The sequence below is a fragment of the Hipposideros armiger genome, unplaced genomic scaffold, assembly GCF_001890085.2.
Source record: "Hipposideros armiger isolate ML-2016 unplaced genomic scaffold, ASM189008v1 scaffold_349, whole genome shotgun sequence".
NCBI lineage: Eukaryota > Metazoa > Chordata > Mammalia > Chiroptera > Hipposideridae > Hipposideros > Hipposideros armiger.
In genome coordinates, this window is record NW_017731699.1 from 164,078 (window position 1) to 182,550 (window position 18,473).

An 18,473-nucleotide genomic window follows, 5' to 3' on the forward strand; every position below is an offset into this window, starting at 1 on the left:
ACTGGGAATGGTTAATGAGCCCAAGTGCCCCACACTCCTAATTATCCCCATTTCATAGATGCAAATGTTGAGGCAAGATGACTTGCCGAAAGCCTCCCGGCCAGCCAAAGGCAATGCAGGGACCAACAAGCTCCTAGACTTTTATTATTGTATTAGGTTGGTGCAAAAGTAATTGCGTTTTTAACCGTTGTTTGTAAAGACAAAAACCGCAATTACGTTTGCACCGACTTAATAGAAAACTGCCTTTCTGATCATCTCTGCTCCATCTCCTGCCACCTAAGACAGGACCCATCTCATCACTGGCAAAACGCACTTCCTCAGGGGCCAGTGACTCCAGGGCAGAAGAGGAAGAGGAAGTGTGGGATGGGGGGGGGCTGTCCTCAGAGCAGGCTGGAGCCCCCGATTTATCCACCCCCATCTGTTGTTTCAGGTAGCTATTCCCCATGAGGGAATGCAGGAGTAAGACGTGACTGAAACTCAGTGAGAATAATATACTTCCAGAGCTTGAAAATTCAGAGAGTCAGTACACCCTTTCATCTTATCGCTGTGACAATAAAAATAAACTGGAAAACTTGCCCAAAGGTCATATAGTTTTAAAAGAAATGGACAGAACAGAGCACTTTCAATGAGCCTATATTGCCCAGTGACCCTAGCTAAAAGCTGTGTTGGACGCCAGCTGGCCACGATTTACGCACATATCAAGGATCCCTAAGTCTGAGAGACCAAAGCTCCATCCATGTGTACCTCTGACATACAAGGGAGTGAAATGAATGTGGATCCTGGAGTCAGTCTGATCTGTATTCATATTCCAGCTCACCACTTCCTAGGTGGCTGACCACAAGTAAGTGACTCAACCTGCTGTGTCTTCATTTCTTCCTCAGTAAATTGAGTTAGCAATAGCATCTACCTCGTAGAGTTGTGAAGACTAAATGAGTTCGTACAGGTGGGGAGTTCAGAGCAACACCTTGCACAGGTAGCTCTTTATGTGTTAGTTACTCTCACTCAGAGATTCCGTCCCATCCTCTTCATAGAATGAGGAGGTGACTTGGAGGGAGGGAGAGAGTAATTCGACAGGAGCAGCTGGGTTTGAGGGACCTGTGTGTAAATTCTGGGATCTCAGTGGACATAAGCTACCTTGTTCTGTGCAAGGGGAAAAATCCTTGGCTGACGGAGGTGGCGACGCTGACTCAAAACTCAAAGTGCGGTCCCCTGTTTATCATTCCACATTTCTTCCTAAGAAATGTTCTAAAGAGGGAACAGATGGGCCTTGATGAGAACAAAGGGGGAAAACCATGGCGCTCCTGCAGGTGCGATTTCTCTTTCTATTAGCTTTCCACGACCCCAGACCATCTGCCTGGAATGGCTCGGATTTACTAGCCCGTCACTTCCAAATGTCTTCCTACTGCTCCCAGCACAGCAGTAATGAGAGAAAGGGCAGGTGCTACTCCCCCCTTTTTTTTCTGCGCTTTAGAATGAAAGATTTCATAGACTGAAAACCATGAAAGATTTCAGAAACTGAGAGAACATCCATAAAATTGAGAGGCGTTGAATTGCCTCTTCTAGCTCCCTATGGGCCGCTCCTGTTTTCTCTTCCACACCCCCCCACCCAAAACGGCCATTTCACACCTCTGTTCTCTTCAATCCTCTCACAGGCCCCCCTTCCCCCCCCCCCAGTCTCAGACGATTATCTTGCTTTATCCTTCACTGAGAAAGGAGGCGGGAGACAGACGTTCCTTCATCTTTTCATTTCCCAAACTACCTGCTACCCTCCTCTGATCCCTTTTTCTCTGCCCCCCTTGTACCAGAGGACAAGCCCAGCGGCTATCAAAGGGCGACCCCTCTGCACCCTGGACCCATCCCACGTCACCTCCTCCTGCGCCAGCATCATCAATGTTCCCCTGCTCCTCCATGACCCGTCAGCAACCCTTACGTCAGCGTTTTCTGTCCTCAAAGCAAAACCGTCTCAGCCCCACAGCCTCTCCAGGAACCGTCCCATCTCTCTTTTCCCTTCTCAGCAAACTTGCTGAAAGAGCTGCCTGCGTTTACTGATCTTACAGGGCGCAGTGGAAGGGAGGGAGTGGGGCTCCCAGCACAGACCTGAGCCAGGCAATGCCAGCTCTGCCACTTCCCAGCCCGGTGGCCTTGGGCAGGTTATCAATCCTCTCTGTGCCTGGGTTCTCCATAAGTAAAACAAGGATGATACTACAATTTACACCATAAAGAGTGTAAGAATTCTGTGAGTTAGTACATATGAAGCACTTAGCAGACACTTTCTTTAAACCGTATACTCTTCTGCTATGATTCTCTCCTCAACTTACTCTAGTTGGATTTTGTCCCCACCATCCCGAGATATTGCTCCTGTCAATGTCACATCTAACTTTGACTTCGCTGTTCTTATCTTCACAACAGCATCCGCCATAAATGTCCCTCCTTCTTGAAGCACATTCTTCTCTTGGTTTCCATGACACCACACTCGCCCGATTCCTTCCCCTGGCCCTCCCTCTGACACTGGCTGGGTCTCCTGGAGCTGACCTCTGCTCCTCTACGCCTGGTCCTGGTCCCCTGTTAGCCGCCTCCCTGTTCTACTGCCCACACAACCCAAAACCACCGGGGTCTGCTTCCAGAGGATTTGCCTCTGGTATGAGGACGCATCCTTTCACTCGCTTCCTATAATTGATGATTGGCTCTACCGTTTGCCAGAAAGCCACCGGGTCCAGGAACAGAATATCATAGCATAGGGACAATTATCCTTTAAAGGGGCTGGCATAAGCTTTGGGGTCGGGTTACAGTCCTGTAAGTCGTTGTATAACAAGTGCTGTGGGGGAGGAATCCTCTTCTAGACCCCAGAGGAGCCCTAAGCCTGGAGAAAGGTTTCCGGATAGGTCCTCTGGAAGCCCTGTGCAGGGCAGTCACACAAGGAATTTCTCCAGTCAGGAAGCTGACCCTTAGTTTCAGCGCTCCCTGTCCAGGAAAACCACCTCCGTCCTCTGTCCTCTTCCTTCTGCCTTCCCTTTTGTGAAGAGACACCAAGTCTTGCTGATTCTCTTTGCAGCTAAGAAAGAAGCTAGAGTTGACGGGAAAGTCATAGTGTCCTTCTGGTGGCCTTGGGTCAGGGAGTCTGTGTCTAAAGACCTTAATACAGGGTCATGGCCATTCAGCCAAAGCCAGTCGTGTTCCAAGCCCCTGCTGTGGTCACCTTGTCTTGGGCCCTGCTCTGTGGGCGCTTCCCTGGAGAGGGGCTCTGCGCCTTGCTACTTACTCATGCCAGCTCCTTCAGGACGGTACGCAATGGATGTCGAGGACAGGCTTGCAGATCACCGCTGGCCCAGAGTCGCGGAACAAGGTTGATGTGGGAGTGGGACAGGGGAAGAGGAAGCAGGACTCCAGGATGTTCCTTCCATGGAGAGATTCCCCCCGAAGCCCAGGGCAGAGCAGCGCTTCTCAGTCATCGTGCAGGTCTGGTCGACAAAGCTGCTGCCAGGGAGTCTCTCCTGTAGGCCAAGCGCTGCCTGAAGACCCAGACGGAGGAATTCCCTGGCTCAGACAACCTCACCCTCTACCAGCAGGCTGCTGAGGGGCTTAGCAAGATAGGAAGACATCTTGCCGTGGACACAGCTCTATAAATAAGAGCTAGATTCCTAAGTTAGCCCACAAAAGTCTATATACTCTAGCCATAATTGTGTGCTTATGATAGCAATATTTTCTACTTTCCATTCCCATTATGCATGTACAGTATTCCTGAAACATTAGGATTGAACAGGTTTTTGAGGCCTTGCTGACAAATTAGTTAGTGTTTATAAATAGTGTTGCTACAGGAGCCTGCTGTAAACATCACATAACCAACTTAAATGCAGACTTTAGAAAGTAGCCATGGGTGCTGGGGATACCTGTAGATTTGGGGACCTATGTGGGTGGGCAGGTCCTTCGTCTAGATGGGAGGCAGAGGGACCATTCAAGGGGCAATGCTTTACCCATCTTTAGGTAGTTGACTCCACCCAGCTCAGTGAGGTGGCCAGGGGAACATAATTTACCAAATTCCTGGTGGGAAGGTCATCTTCTCCTTGACATACTCTCCCACCCAGAAAGAATGGGGAGGGGGACACTGGGATTTTCCCAAAGGGTATTCTGGTATGAACTCAAAGCTTAAGGAGCAACTGATATATATATATATATATATCTGATGTTATATGTGTGTGTGTATATAATATATATTATATTATTATATATTATATTATATTTATCATATATAATATATTATAATATTATATATTATATATTATATATTTCTGTGAAGCAATATAATAACATTTAAAGAAACTTTGAAAAGAGAAAACAAAAAATCATCCATGATTCTATGATTGTAAATGACTATTTTCTGTTTTGTTTTTGCCCGCTTCAAACCCAACTGCAAATAGTTTTCACATAGTTATTAATAGAGTGTGTATCTTTTCCTATTCTGCTTCTTGCAATGAACTTAAGTGTACTTAAACTAAATATTTTAAAGCCATGTTATAGCTAAAAAAAATCCTCGTACCTCAATACTGCAACAGTTGTGACGACACTGCACAGTAACATGCATTTCTACACTTTTCCTGGGTGGGGAAATGCCACGTTGGGCCGCCCTTCCTAGAATCTCAGCCTCACAGCCTAGCAGGATCCCTTCATTGACGCGCCTCCCACCATCTGCTCAGACCATTATCCAGTCACATCCGAGCATCATGGGGTCCAAGCAACATGCATGAGTCAAGCACCTAACAGTCAGTATTTAAGTACCTAAGACAGTGCTTCCCAAAGTGAGTTTTAGCCGAGTTTTTTAGTAGTCAAGCAATGTTACAAGGGCTGAACAGTATTACAATTGACCACATGAAATTGCCAACGTTCAGTTGATTTTGACGTACAAAAATGATTATCTCAAGTGGTTCAACCTAATGTGTACTCTGGGACATTCCCTATGCAATTAGCGTATCAAAGTCCTAACGTTAAAGAAATCTGTTTGATCGCGATTGACCCTGTGTTATGAAAATGTAATCCTTTTAAAAATAATACTGATTAATATACATCAGGACACACTTTGGGAAACCAGAGGCTAGAGTACCCACAAAAGAACAGACATCATGACGAGAAAGAATATCACAGTAATGTGGAAACCCAGAGCAGCTTCGTGGCTGAGCAAACGCCCAGGAGAAAAAGGGCTGGGTGGGATTTTCCTTCCTGGGGATGCCCGCCCATCTGTGGAACCCAAATCATCACATTTCTCAGAGCTTCCCCTTCAACAGTCAGCCTTCCTTGATTAACCTTCCTCCACATCAGCTTTTTTGTCATTAGCCTCTGCCCTTTTCTCCCTCATGAGAGTGCAGGGAGGGTTCATGAGGTGACATCAACGACTTGCCCCGTAGTCCTCAAGGGACAGAGCCTAAATAAACATGGGTATTATTCTGACTGCCCTCTCATTATTGTAATTACTAATTAGTTCATCTTTTCAGGGTATGATTACTGTCCCAGGTCATAGGTGGTCATGTCATTTGCTTACAACTGCGAGTGGGGTTAAGCTAATTTGAATGCAGGGAGGAGGCTCACCCGGCCTGCCGGTGCCTCAGAATGTGCCTCACATTCTCTGTAATGAGCATGGACTCAGCCAGGTTGGAATTTGTTGTTTTCCAGGCACCAGAGCCCAATGCCCAAGACCGAAGATGGAATGGTTAGGCAGGTCAGGCTCAGGTAGAGTACAGAGAGACAGCGCGGGGCCAGGATTACATCCTTGGTGCTTCCACTCCCCCACTCCCCTCTGCACTGGCCCTCTGTCTGGAATTCTTCCCATGAGATGAGCATTGAACCGGGTTGTCTGTCAGTCCCACGCTACCTAATGCTCATCAGTGTAACTGTGTTAGGTGTGGGTAGGAATTATCTAATACTCCGGGGGAGTGGAAGACAAGAGCTGAAAGGTGGAGGGTTGTTTCCTGTGAGAGCATAGAGTTCATTGAATTGAAGTTGTTCATTGTGGCTGAGTGGAGTTTCAGTGCCATTAAATGGGACCCTGACGGTTTTGTGCCCTGCAGTGCAAGGCACTGCCCAGAGGGAGCATGCCTACAAAAGAAACTCTTGGCCTCTCAGACGCATTGCTATAAGCATGCAATTAGCAGGAAGAGTAAGAACGAGCCTTTCTGATGTCTCATGATGTAAGTGGAAAGGAAGCCTTTGACTCAGGCTCACTGAAAGCAAACATGGATGAGCCTTGCACAGGCCATGTCACCTCACAGGTCCTCGCATCTCTTCTGTCTTCTATGCATAAAAGTCAGGTCATCTTAACAATATATGCTGAGCGCCCTGAGAGCAGTGGAAAGGCAGGGGTACAGACAAGGTTACTTCTCTGCAGCTGCATGACAGTCTTGGATCCAGATGGTCCTGACTTGACTCTGCTTTCCAAATGTATTGTGCGTAATCCTATGAAAGTCATGTATTTTCTCTTGTTAAGTAAAGACGATAAATGGCCCTCCCAGAACTGCCTTGAGGATGAAGGTGATAAGGAACAAAAGATGATCATGACAGTGACACTGAGGGCAACACATAGCTCTCTTGTATGACCTGATATGACTGCATCTTTCATTGACAAGCTGCCTTGCCCACTGGAATAAGATAGTTTTAAAGAAGCACCAAGATCCATACAGCTCGGATTTTAAAATAGGCAGAAGTATTAAAAGCCATGGCCACACATCTCCCATTGTTCATGTCCCTGTGGGTGCAGCTTCCAGAGAGTCTATCTATACCAGGGATGTAGGCTGACATTTTGGATCTTTCAGCCAACAACTTATATCAGTTCTGGGTTTGGCCTTGTGGGATGACCTCATAGTCCCACAATCGTATAAGCATGGCACCCAGTGTCAGGTTCCTCCTGTGTGTCAGCACACTTCTGCAAGTCCTCCATACGTTCTTAATCCATTTAACAAATATTTTTTGAACATCTACCATGTATCTGGCACCAGAGCTCTTAGGGTTACAATCATGTACAAGGTACTGGACCTACCTTCGTTGACAGCGCAGACTAAAAGGGGAGATGGATATACAAACACAGCCCAGTTCCCCCTCTCCCCACCCTACAATCGCACCAACTCCCATTCCTACCTGCCACCTAGACTCCCTGGAGTAATCACTTCTGCCTAAGCCTTTGTCCAGGGCCAGCACTAACTCCTGCCAAGATTCCTGAAAAAGAAAATGGCGGATTTTGTATCTAATCTTCTCACTTTTTCCCATTTTTGAGAATTTTCTTTCTTATGTCTTAGCCTCCATCTTCTTAACTTACTACCTAACACTACTTTCAGTAAAGTAACGAATCTACTCGTAGATACCCAGGTATCAATGCCTAATGAGATAAAATATTATACTACACGTTTTAATTGGGAACAAAATCAAAGGAATAAATGTCTCATTTATAGAGTTTCATTTTATTATCAAGCTAAAAATGAAAGTTACTGTGGGGTGGAGAAAGCCCCAGAGGTAGTAAAACAGAGGCCACTTGTTCCTCTGACTCCCGAGCTGCCCTTTACCAAGTGTCCTTTTTATGGAGTCACAGGGAAAAACGGTGAAATGGTCACAGCCTCTTCTCTACCCAACTCATAGGGAAAACCCTGGTGGTTTCTGCTAAGTCTGTCTACCCTCCAACTCACAGGTATGAGTTCAGGAGTAAGCCACGCAGAGAAGACTGAAAGGGTATAACAGAAAGAAGAGGGGACAGTAGATGTGCTGGTGAGAGAGGAGAAAATAGATTTGAGGCTCTGAGGCAGAAGAGACAGGGAATGGATTTCAGAGCGAGAGTTTCCAGGAAATTTCAACATGGAAGAAGTTTGGGGAGCTAATTAGAAGGATAGAAGTTGGGAAAGAAGATTTTTTAAAAAGTGTTTTTTCCGTGCATTATCCGTGTAATGCCTTTTGATGTTTCCCTAGATGTCCATCGGTTTCAGTTAAACTTTTCTGTTGGATTGATATTTCTCTGACTGTGACATTGTCAAAAACTAGACCACGAGATGTCTGGGCTTTTTATAGGTTACAACAGGCTTGTGTCTTTGGAGCTAGATGCTACGTATATGTAATAAGAGCTCATTTCTAAATGTGTATTATATTTAGTTGCTACTTTTAATTGTTCACACAAAAGCTTTACCAAAGTGTCATTTAAGGAGACATAACCCTGAAATGAAAATGTGGACCGCCATTCAGTTGGGCTGCCTCATGAACATATTTTGGTTCAGTAGAAGATGAGCTCAGTTTGGCATTTATCAAATGCCTCGGATGAGTCAGGCGCTACGTCTGACACTTAGGGGAACAAATGTGATGGATATATTGATCCAGCACGACCAATAGGTAATAATCGCAGTGAGATTGTATCTCCCTCTAACCTTTTAAAGTGCATTCAGTAGGGAAATGCATGACAAAACTTCTGAGGCCTCTGATGAAAACCTGGCCTCTCCTTCAGCGGGCTTATGTCCCCTCGGCCCCTGGTTCCCTGAGGGTCCACGTTACACATGACTCTCAGTGTTGAGGTCCCCTCTTCCCAGGTATTCCTATTGGTTAGGACTCACCATGGCTCTAGATATCTGACCTGTTGGACAAGTCACATAGTCCTTTCCTCATAAAAGAGTGGTGACCTCCAAATACAGCTTCTCTCTCTCTCTCTCTCTCTCTCTCTCTCTCTCTCTCTCTCTCTCTCTCTCATTGACCTGTTTTAGACCACATTAAATTTCTCAAGTATCATTTAAGCTCTAGTCCATGGTGTCCCCACTACACCCCAACTTTGTGCTTTGTATCTGTGGGTTGGGGAGGGGTGAGGAATATGTCCTCACAGCACAGAAAACATTTTTTTCTCCAAGGAAATAGCTTCACAAATCTTCTCTCTCTACCCTGAGCACATTTTTATATCCTTCATCTGATGGAGGTGGCTGAGAATTATGGAAATGGTTGTCAACGAATCCTTTTAAATTCTGCACAGTGATGGGGTATCTTGCTTTACTGTGCAGCATCTATTTTATCTGGAAACTTCAGCTGAAACTTTAAATTTAACATCCTATTACACAAAAATAAAAAAGATATAGTCCCTGTTCTTGAGAAATTTAGAGGAGACGAAAGGAGACACAAATGTGTAAACAGATCATTTCCGTAGGTGACAAGCGCCGTGACAGAGAAATGCACAGGGGACAATGAGGACTCGGAGACAGCTTCTGACACATATTGCCTCCATTTTTCCTCAGAAATTATCTAGGGGAAGGCCATACATGAAAGAATAAGGAATCTGTGCGGCTTACAAAGTGAGCTAAAAGAATGCAGTGTCTTCTTGGGAACCTCATGCTTCAGACGAATGCTACTGACTCGTCCCCCAGTTACTCAAGTGCTGGAGGGATGATTAAATTATAGGTTCTTGGTAATACTGTATAATTGGTTAAAGAGCAGAGGAAAAGGATCCTTTTTTAAGGGTTTGAAAGGAAGCCCAAAAATCTTGGCAGTGCAATGTAAAACCAGTAACACTCTCTGAATCTGCCTTGAGCTATTGTAGACACAGGGCTGTCCTGGGGCCCAGGCTACTCAGATGGGTCTCACTGCTGTGCTCTTGGCTCTATGGCATCAGTGAACGTATAGAGGCCGTTGGGACAAACACAGCCCCAGGTATCAGAAGTGGAGAGAGAGAATCAGGGGCCCCATTCCCTGCACCTGCCGTCTCGGTCTCTGAATTCTGTCTCCTACCCAATTCTTTCTTTTGCTTTGCGATAAATAGCACATTGCACTCAGCCAAGCCCCCAACCACAACATGAAACATGGCGTTATGAAATAGCAAGGAAAATACTGGGAACGTCTAAGAACGAGCTTGCTCCTCGAGTGCTGCTAAGGCAGGGAAGAAAGGAGCTGTGACCAGTTAGGGCCTCGACTCAAGTCTATGCTGCTGAGCCCCAGGGCTCTGGAGATGTCCCCTCTGCAGTCCAGACAAGTCCAGTCCACTTCACACACAGAGAGAACCCTACCATGGTTGTGTTCCCCAGAGTTGGCAGAACTGGTGCAATTGCAGTCATTTAACCTATTGCCCCTTCAAACCATTGAAACATCCCAGAAATTCAAATAGTTATGAACCCAAACTACGCCTTTCAGATGTCTCACACCTGGAAGTAACACACGTGACCATTGTCAAACCACATTTCCCATTTTTGGAAAGGGCCCTCCCAGAACCAGAGACCCTTCCTGCAGGAAATGCCACCGTGGCCTGGCCCATGGTATCCTGGCCCCACTAAGTCTGCCCCTCATGGCAGCCCTTGCAGACCTCATCTGGGAGAAGGTGGTTGCCTTCGCTGGGTAACAGGAAATGCCCGATGGAAGAGGACCAACGCCCGCAGTCCTTTCCTGCCCCTTTTCTTCTGGGCCTCCTGTCTGCGCAGCCACAACCTCACCGTCTTTCCTGGGCTGCTCAGCTCTGGTGGCCACCAGAACTGCTGTATTTGACTGAAATGTGAGAAACGTTTTCTGTCCTTGGTTTGGGTGAGATATACCTAGAAACGGGGAAGAATCTAAAACATTGTCAATACTAGACTAACAGAGCTAGTTTCTTATCCTAATGTTTAAAATCTAAGACTTGACTTGGCTGACGCAGCTCTAAGGGCACCGGCTTTGGCTCCTTTTCTCGTCTCCATCTAGGTTAGTGCGAGGCAAAGCTAATCAGTTTCGAGACCACGAGAAAACAGGGCAGGCGCTGCTCCCAGGCCTAGCAGGATTCTCGGTTCCTAAGAGAATCCGCCTCTGGGTGACTCTGGAGGAGACCTTCCTCCCCTAACTCTACCCTGCTCCCCTTTGGCCTGAAATACAACACACCTTGTAGCCACAATCTGGATGCAGGCCTAGCCTCTGGCAGCAGGAAAGGGAGCTAACACTTTTGTGCATTTGCCAGGCTCTACCCTGCAGAAATCACACACTTCATGAAGGAAGAAACCAAGGAAACAAGATATTCCCTCTCTGGCGCTCAAATATTTCTGACCTCAAGCTCAGAAATAATGCCCTAAGCATTAAAAAGATGGTAGTGGTGCCCACCCATGCCCCCCGCCACCAGCCAGCATGTAATTCAAAGTATAAAGAATACGAAACCATGAAACAACGTATATGCGAGACAAAACAGAAAACACTTCCTTCTAGTTCTCCTGATTGTATGTTTCTAGTCAAGTTCATTGAACCTTAAACTTGACCTCTGGCCCCTTTTGGTGAGTGTGTTGGGAGGGACAGGTGGCCACCCCTGCTTTGCTGATGCCAGAGAACAAGCTAGGTCAGCCTAGTGAATGGCCTGAGCTGCCAAGGCCACAGGCTGCCCAGTGCTGGCCCAGCAAAGCTGACCTTGGTCCATCTCTTAAAGCCCCTGATAGCATGGACCCCTGGGCAGCACAGCTTTGTCTGTGACTTGTTTCTCCAAGTTGTTTAATATGCCTGAACCAAATTCCCTGGATGACCATTAAGGTGGATTCTACCCTAAGGTGAAATTATACATCTTACTTTTAAGTTTTTATAGCAGCACCTAGTAGTTTCTCTGTCGGTTATGAAGCCTTAATGGTGGGGGCCATATTCTGTCCATGTCACATCAGTGTCTATAACACCTGCTGGGCACCACAGATACACTCCATTCCCTATATCTCCTTCTTTTTTTTATTTATTTGCTTTTATTAGTTTCAGGTATAACACATCTTTTCTCTTAGCACTTTGAAGACATTCCATCATTTTTCTGGCTTCCCTTGTTACCCAGGAAAGTGCGCTATTAGTCTAATTGTCACCCCTTTCTAGGTGCTCTGTCTTTTATGTCTTACTGCTTTTAAGATCTTTTTGGTCTTTGTTCTTCTTTGGTTTCGCTGCAAAGTGTCTTGTCATTTTCTTTTTACCCTGCTTGAGAGTCACTGAGCTTCCTGAATTTGAGGATTGGGTTGTTCATGTAAATACTGAAAAATACTCGATCTTTTTCTTTTCATTTGTTGCCTCTCTCTCCCTCTCTATTCTTTCTTTCTGGACCTCTGAATATATATATCTATATCTATATATATATATATATAATACATCAAACATTTCTCACTTTGGTCCTTCGTGTGTCTTACCCTCTCTTTCGCATTTTTAATCTCTTTGTTTCTCTGTACTGCATCAAGTATAATTGTTCAAGTCTTCTGTTTAACTAACTCTCTCTTCCAGTTATATCCAGTCCACCCCATAATGTGTCCAGTGAATTTTAAGTTTCAGTTATTTTTCATTTCTAGATGTTCTGTTTGGTTCTTTTTCAAATCTTTATCTGGTCAGTTTTTTCCATCTTTTGTTCCTTACTCAGGCTTTCCAGTTCTTCATTCATTTACTTTAAATAAGGCACTAAAAAGTCTTACTTTATATTCTGTATATAACTGTTTCAATATCTGAAGTCTTCGCATTCCAAATTTGCTGCTTGCTTCTTCTGTTCATGGTACTTTATTTCCTTCTGTACTTAGCAATTTTTTTAGTATGAGCTTATATTTTGGGGAATTTTATCTGCTCAAATTCTTTGAGGCCTGGATTGCGAGCACATTTCTCCAGGGAATATTTTATTTTTCTTCTCTTACGCATTGGAACCTGACCCTCTAGGAACCCTTTAAGCTTAATTTTGGTTTAGAGACTCCAAGCCTCACGATGACTGGCTGGCAGGTACACAGTCTCAGGGAGTGTTTTTCTCTTCACCCAGAGCCACGAGCAAATGAGGCTGGTGTCCCTTGGAGGAGTGGGGGTCTCATGTGGCCCCTTAGCTTTGTCTCTAAAAAAGATGCTTCTGCATAGCTCTAAAAAAGATGCTTTTGTCACTGGAATAATCGAGAGCCGCTGTGTTTGGCACTATCTTACCTGTCTACATTCAAGGTTTTGCTTCATTTTTACACTCTACAACTCTCCTTTACTGGGTTGTCAGAAAAGTCACGACACATTTTTGCAACGAACAACATAGAAAAAAATAAGTCATGACTTTTCCGACAACCCAATATTTTTCTTGCCAGCAAAACCAAGTGTTCAAAAATGTGTGTATGGTTTTGTTTTGTTTTAGTCAGCATTTTAAGCATTTTTAAAATAAGATTATTCATTCTTTTAAGGATATTTATATGCACTACTGCCAGAAAGTTAAATTTCCATGCCCTGAAAAGTTCCTTTTCTGTTTGAGAGGAACGCCTCTGTTTTGTAAGTTGTTTGTGGAAAGAAATGACAGCAAGGACTGGAGTTTCTCAAGTAATCAAGCACAGCTGTCATCAATTAATCCCTTCTCCAGCTCCTTTCTTGACCCCAACCAACAAGCATTCGGTAATAATTCGTAGCATCAGCAAGATTTCACATACCGCAATTTTATAAAAGATTATTTTCCTTTAGATTGAGAGATAAATGGTCATTCCTCCCATAAATGGCTGCTCAAAAGTTAAGGATCTGTTAGTGTCCCTCAGTAACTCAGTATGGATATTTCATTTATTCATTCTTTCAACAAGTTTTAAATATACTATCTGCTAGACACCCTGCGGGAGACATTCTCTAAAGTGGACCATTTATTCCACAAACATTTATTAAGTTCCCACCATGTTGCAAGAACTGGAAACACAGCATAAACAAAGCACAGAGGCAAGAAACGGCCTGATATATTTAGGGCCCAAATAGAGAAAAATAGATGGAGCATGGAGGGAGGGGGCCAGAAAGGGGGCAAAAAAACGGGATCAGGTAATTACAAGTGCATGTAAACTTTTCTGGAGCTTAGATTTGTGGTCAAGCTTTTTAAGCTTTCAGAATTCGCATGCATTCTTCACTTCTCATGCTCAAATTCATACTTTATATTTAGATTTCAATCTTAAGCTTTTACTAAAATATGGTATCTAAATATGGAGGAGTCTTAATCGGAGGATAAAACAGAAATCGTGTGTTTTATAGCAGCTCCGTAACCAAGCCCTAGGAAGGGCCACGCCCCGGGCCATAGTGGGTGAGGGTGGCCCACGAGGGTCCTAGACGGGAGCTGGGATGGGTCCAGGAGAGCATAATAGGACCTTCCTGCACATAGCATTGGGCTGGGAGTCCCTCCAGGGGCTACGCGGGAACCATGAATCTATAGGAGAAAGCTGAGACCAGGGCCCCGGAACTCAGGCTGGACCAGAGGGGAAAGACCAAGCGAGAGCGCCTGAAATCGCAAGGCGGCCCTGGGTTCCAATCCCCTCCAGGGCAGAGGCAGGCTGCAGGTCCCAGGATGGAAGGCCAGGGGGACGCCTCGGTGTCTGTCACAGGTGGACAGGCCCACAGAGGAGTTCAGCTCAAGAATGACTGCGGGTCCTAGGACAGGGGGGTGTCTCTGCTGCCTGGGGTTTCAGAACCATCCTTGGTATGGGCAGCCAAGGCTTGTCAGGCACACAGACAGCCCCAGGGTCTGTGGCTGATGAGCAGCTCAGGCACGGATTCCCATACCTCCGTCCTCACAAGCTTTACCTGGCCACACCCGCAGAACTGCGCCCACATCTAAAAGATGAGAACGTGGGTGCCAAAATGCCATGGAAGTCCCGAGGACTTCTCAAAGACTGGACAGCACGTCTCTATTGACTCCCAAGATACAACGGTGTGCTTTTCACTGGGGAGGTTTCCTGGTGTTACTGAAATAAGGAGTGAATGACAGAGCCTTGGAGCATACGAACATGACATCACATCCCATTTCAGAACACAGAGGCATCAGGCTGCCTAAGACAGGTGTCCCTGCCTGGCAGAGAAAAGCTCTGAGGGTGACAGATGCACTTGTTTCCCGCTTTATTAATGAATAAACAATGACCTGATGCCAGGGTTGGGCTTTCTCGTAGGAGACAACCCAAGCGCTTCTCTGAATCTCCTCAGCGACAGCACGGGTTTCCTGAAGGCAGGAAAAGGATGAAAAGTCAGGTAGTCACTGTGGCTTCAGGGCCTTACGAAGGTAATCTAGATGATAGGTTTTCAGCTCTGTGGGCCATCCATCTGCCTGAAGCCCAGATCCCCATGCCTGATGGGGAGAAAGGTTACCAGGAACACACTCTCCCCAGAGAGAGCCTGCCCTGGCCTGCTCCAGCCCCCGCCCCCCAGCTCCCATCCCAAACCCCAGGACCTGGCCCTCCTCTCTCTGTGGGGCCCAGTCTTCTGAGGTTCACCTCCCTACGCCACTCCCCTAAATCCATGAAGGGAAGAGAAAGGGAGCATGCTCTAGGGTGGATCACAGGGATGGTGTCAGAGGCAAGTCAGAGCTGAGCCGGGCTTTGGATGCGGCCCGCTTCTGATGGCCAGAGCGGAGGTGGGGGGGGGGTGCTAGCAGAGGGCCACAGGGGACAATCAGATCAGAGTGACAAGAACACAGGGCTCCAGGCGTGAAGAAGGGCTAGATAGACATGCATCGGGCCATTCGGGGATGCTCTTGAATTCGAAGCTCAGTTCGAACTTTAATCTACAAGCAATGAGAAGTCATTTAAATTTGGGAAGAGTGAGAAGGAGTAAAAATAGGAATTAACACTTCTAATTGAAAATAATAGCTGATATGTACTGTAGGCAGCACGGTTTGTTTCTTTGGACCCTTGTGACACTCCTATGGAGATGGGAGCGTTCAGCCAGGCCGCAGGTATGGAGTGAGGGGCAGCATCACTCAGCCAGACACAGGCCCCCTGCTGCCACAGAGGCGCCGTTAGGGAAAGGACAAGGCCTCTGTGCAGCTGAGCAGGGGAGACGGAGAGCAGCACCTTCTGTTTTACCCCTTCCAGAGATGACGGGGCTGTCACTGAGCAGTGGCCCTGCCCTCATCTGGGCTGAGGCAGAGGAGGAAGGTGAGGGGAGCAAGGTGATGGGGGGAGGCTGTGTGTGACAGGTGAGAAGGAGGTGCTTATGAGCAGCCAAACCTCAGTCCAGGTGCTGTGAGCGGCCCTGGGAGCCTGTCCTGAACTCTGCTTGGAAGGTCCACAATGGGGCTGTTTCAGTGCAGCTCACACAGGCTGCTCGCGGCTGCCCGGCTCTTCTCACGGTACAGACACTTCGTGGGAGGTTCATAAAGGGGCTGAAGTGTGTTTGCTATTCAACACAATGGGCTCAGTGATACTGCAGAAGGAATCTTTTGGAAAAGCTTTTTCTCGTGGTGAGAATAAGGAGGAACAGGCAATACAGGTATGATTAGGAAAAGGATTAGTAATCAGCCTAATGTTGACTTTTGTCTCGCTCGGCTTGTGCCACTGGAAAGCAGCGTGCGCAGAGCTGATGCAATGCTAATGTGTGCGTCACGGGCAATCAGGGGACAGTTACAAATAGTGCAGGCTTAGGGATAACATAGAGTGGCTTGGCTGCAAACCCAAACGTTGTTCAGGGAAAGGTATCTATTTATTAGCAGTCTGTGGCTTTCCACCTGATATGCTCCTTCGGGTTTTCCTTCCAGCGTCTCAGACTAAAGATACCTCCTGACAGACATGGACTCCTTCAGTCAAAGTAAAATGGGACAGGTTGTCTTTCCACAGGTTACAAATGCACGAAACAGGAGCCGGGAAACTGATCTGAACCCCGAGATCTACAAAACGATGGATTTCTATAAAATACTATAATAATCAAAGCCGTGGACAGGGCTTCATGGACCCGAGTCTATTCCTTTCTGATTTCTCTGAGGGCGGGGGGGGGTGAGGAGAGCCCTTGGATGAGTTACTTAACATTAGACCTCAATTTCCCCATCCACAGAATGGGACTTTCACAGTGCCTGCCTCACAGGGTTATTGTGGGAATTAAATGAGATAAACAAGATCACACATTCAGGATATAGCAACTATCATTGTTATGTTATTAACCAAGGTTTTAGGAGGTGTATCCGAATACATAACTGTGGTGAGGGCAGGGCCAGAGCAAATCCTGAGGAATATCGAATTACAGAATCGTATCACCAACTATATTTGAAAAGGACTTTCGAAATTGTTCCAGCCTGTATCTGGTGCCAGAAACGCTTCCCGGCCCACGTCTGTCCCTCAGCAGTCCCTCAGCCCTGCTCAGACAGGCACGTTCCCACATTCTGTGATGGGAAACTGCGGTCTCAGCCAGTCACAGAGAGCTAGCTGGCTGTTGGAAAGTGTCCCTGTACACTGAATCACAATTGAACCTCCGAGGACTTTCACCGATTGGCTTCGTTTCTTCCAGAGTGATGGAGACCACGTGGCACCTGTCAAATTTTGAAATGATCAAAAGTCTACATTTAGACTTCTCTAAATTAAACTACCTCAGTTTCTTCCACTATTCTTCAAAAAACATTGTCTTCTAATCACGTCACCACCCTGGTCCCACTTCTCCTAGGTCAATGGTTCTCAACCGGGGTGACGTGTCTGGAGATATTTTAGGTTGTCACAAGAGGAACAGGTGCTACTGGTATCTAGAAGGTGGAGGCCAGGGATGCTGCTAAACATCCTACAATGTACAGATACAGAATAGCCCCCAATGACAAAGAATTTTCCAGCCCAAACAGCCAGGCGTGCTGAGCTTGAGACACCCCGTTCGAAATATACATATTAATCCGTGTTCTTCCTAAAGTCTGGGCCAAAAACGCGCAGAGAGGACTGTCAGCTGACACTGCATTGTACTGTCATCACCTGGCTATTCAATTAACCTCAAGCTGGTCATTTGTAGTCAGCGGTCAGGAAAGGCCCCTTTCTCATGTCGCTGCTAGGCTGGGGACGGCACACACAGGGCCTGCGTGCTCACTTAGAAATCACTCGTCAGTGGGGGCTTTCTCCCCTGCTGGGCCCTGCAGTCTTTCAGCACCACATCCTAAGCCTCGGCTGTCAATCAGTCAAAAGAAGCTGGCATGCAAGATGAAGTCTCCTTGATTTTATGGATTGCCTGTGTCTCCTTGGTTTTATGTCACTGGGGCACAGGGATGATGTAATCCTGGGGCCTGTGCTTTGGAGGACCCCCACAAGACTGTGTCACCATCCTTAGTGGAGGCTTGAAAGAAGAGACGATGCCTGAACCTGATACATAAGGGCACGTGCATCTCTTCTGTGTGTTTTCCTACCAGCCCTTCCCCAGGCACAAAGCTGTGCTGGCTGAGGTCACTGAAGCAGTGCGGGCAGAGCCGGGCTGCCCAGCAAGGCACCCTCTCTTCCACATTCTCCTCATGCACCGTGGGGCAACTCCCACCTCCTTGCCAATTTCTTCCTGACCCTCTACTTACCACTCTTGATGCTCATGCTAATCAAAGCTGGCCTTAATTTTACCAATCTAAAGAGATAAAGGAGAGGAAGAGAGATCGGGAAACATTTTCTACACCCTGAATTCTTCAGGGGAAAAAACAGTTGAGTAGACAGCAATCTAAGTTTCTCATAAACCTAAAACCCATACTAATCAATATCTACAAAATGATTACATAATTTTACCCTGAAGCCCAATGCCCTGTGCCACACAGTGTTTACAAATAATTCCTTTTCCCCTTTATGGGGAGAGAGAGAGAGAGGGAGAGAGAG

The 18,473-nt window shown here is 46.5% G+C and overlaps 1 protein-coding gene across 1 annotated transcript in view; it reads left to right on the top strand.

The window, feature by feature from the left end:
- The first annotated feature begins 1,218 nt into the window (after positions 1–1,218).
- Positions 1,219–18,473, top strand: part of VTCN1 (V-set domain containing T cell activation inhibitor 1) — a 42,040-nt gene continuing 24,785 nt past the window's right edge. Inside the window, exon 1 of the mRNA XM_019661459.1 lies at positions 1,219–1,307. Coding sequence (XP_019517004.1) covers positions 1,261–1,307 — 47 coding nt within the window. The 5' untranslated portion in view covers positions 1,219–1,260. The remainder of the gene's footprint in view (positions 1,308–18,473) is intronic.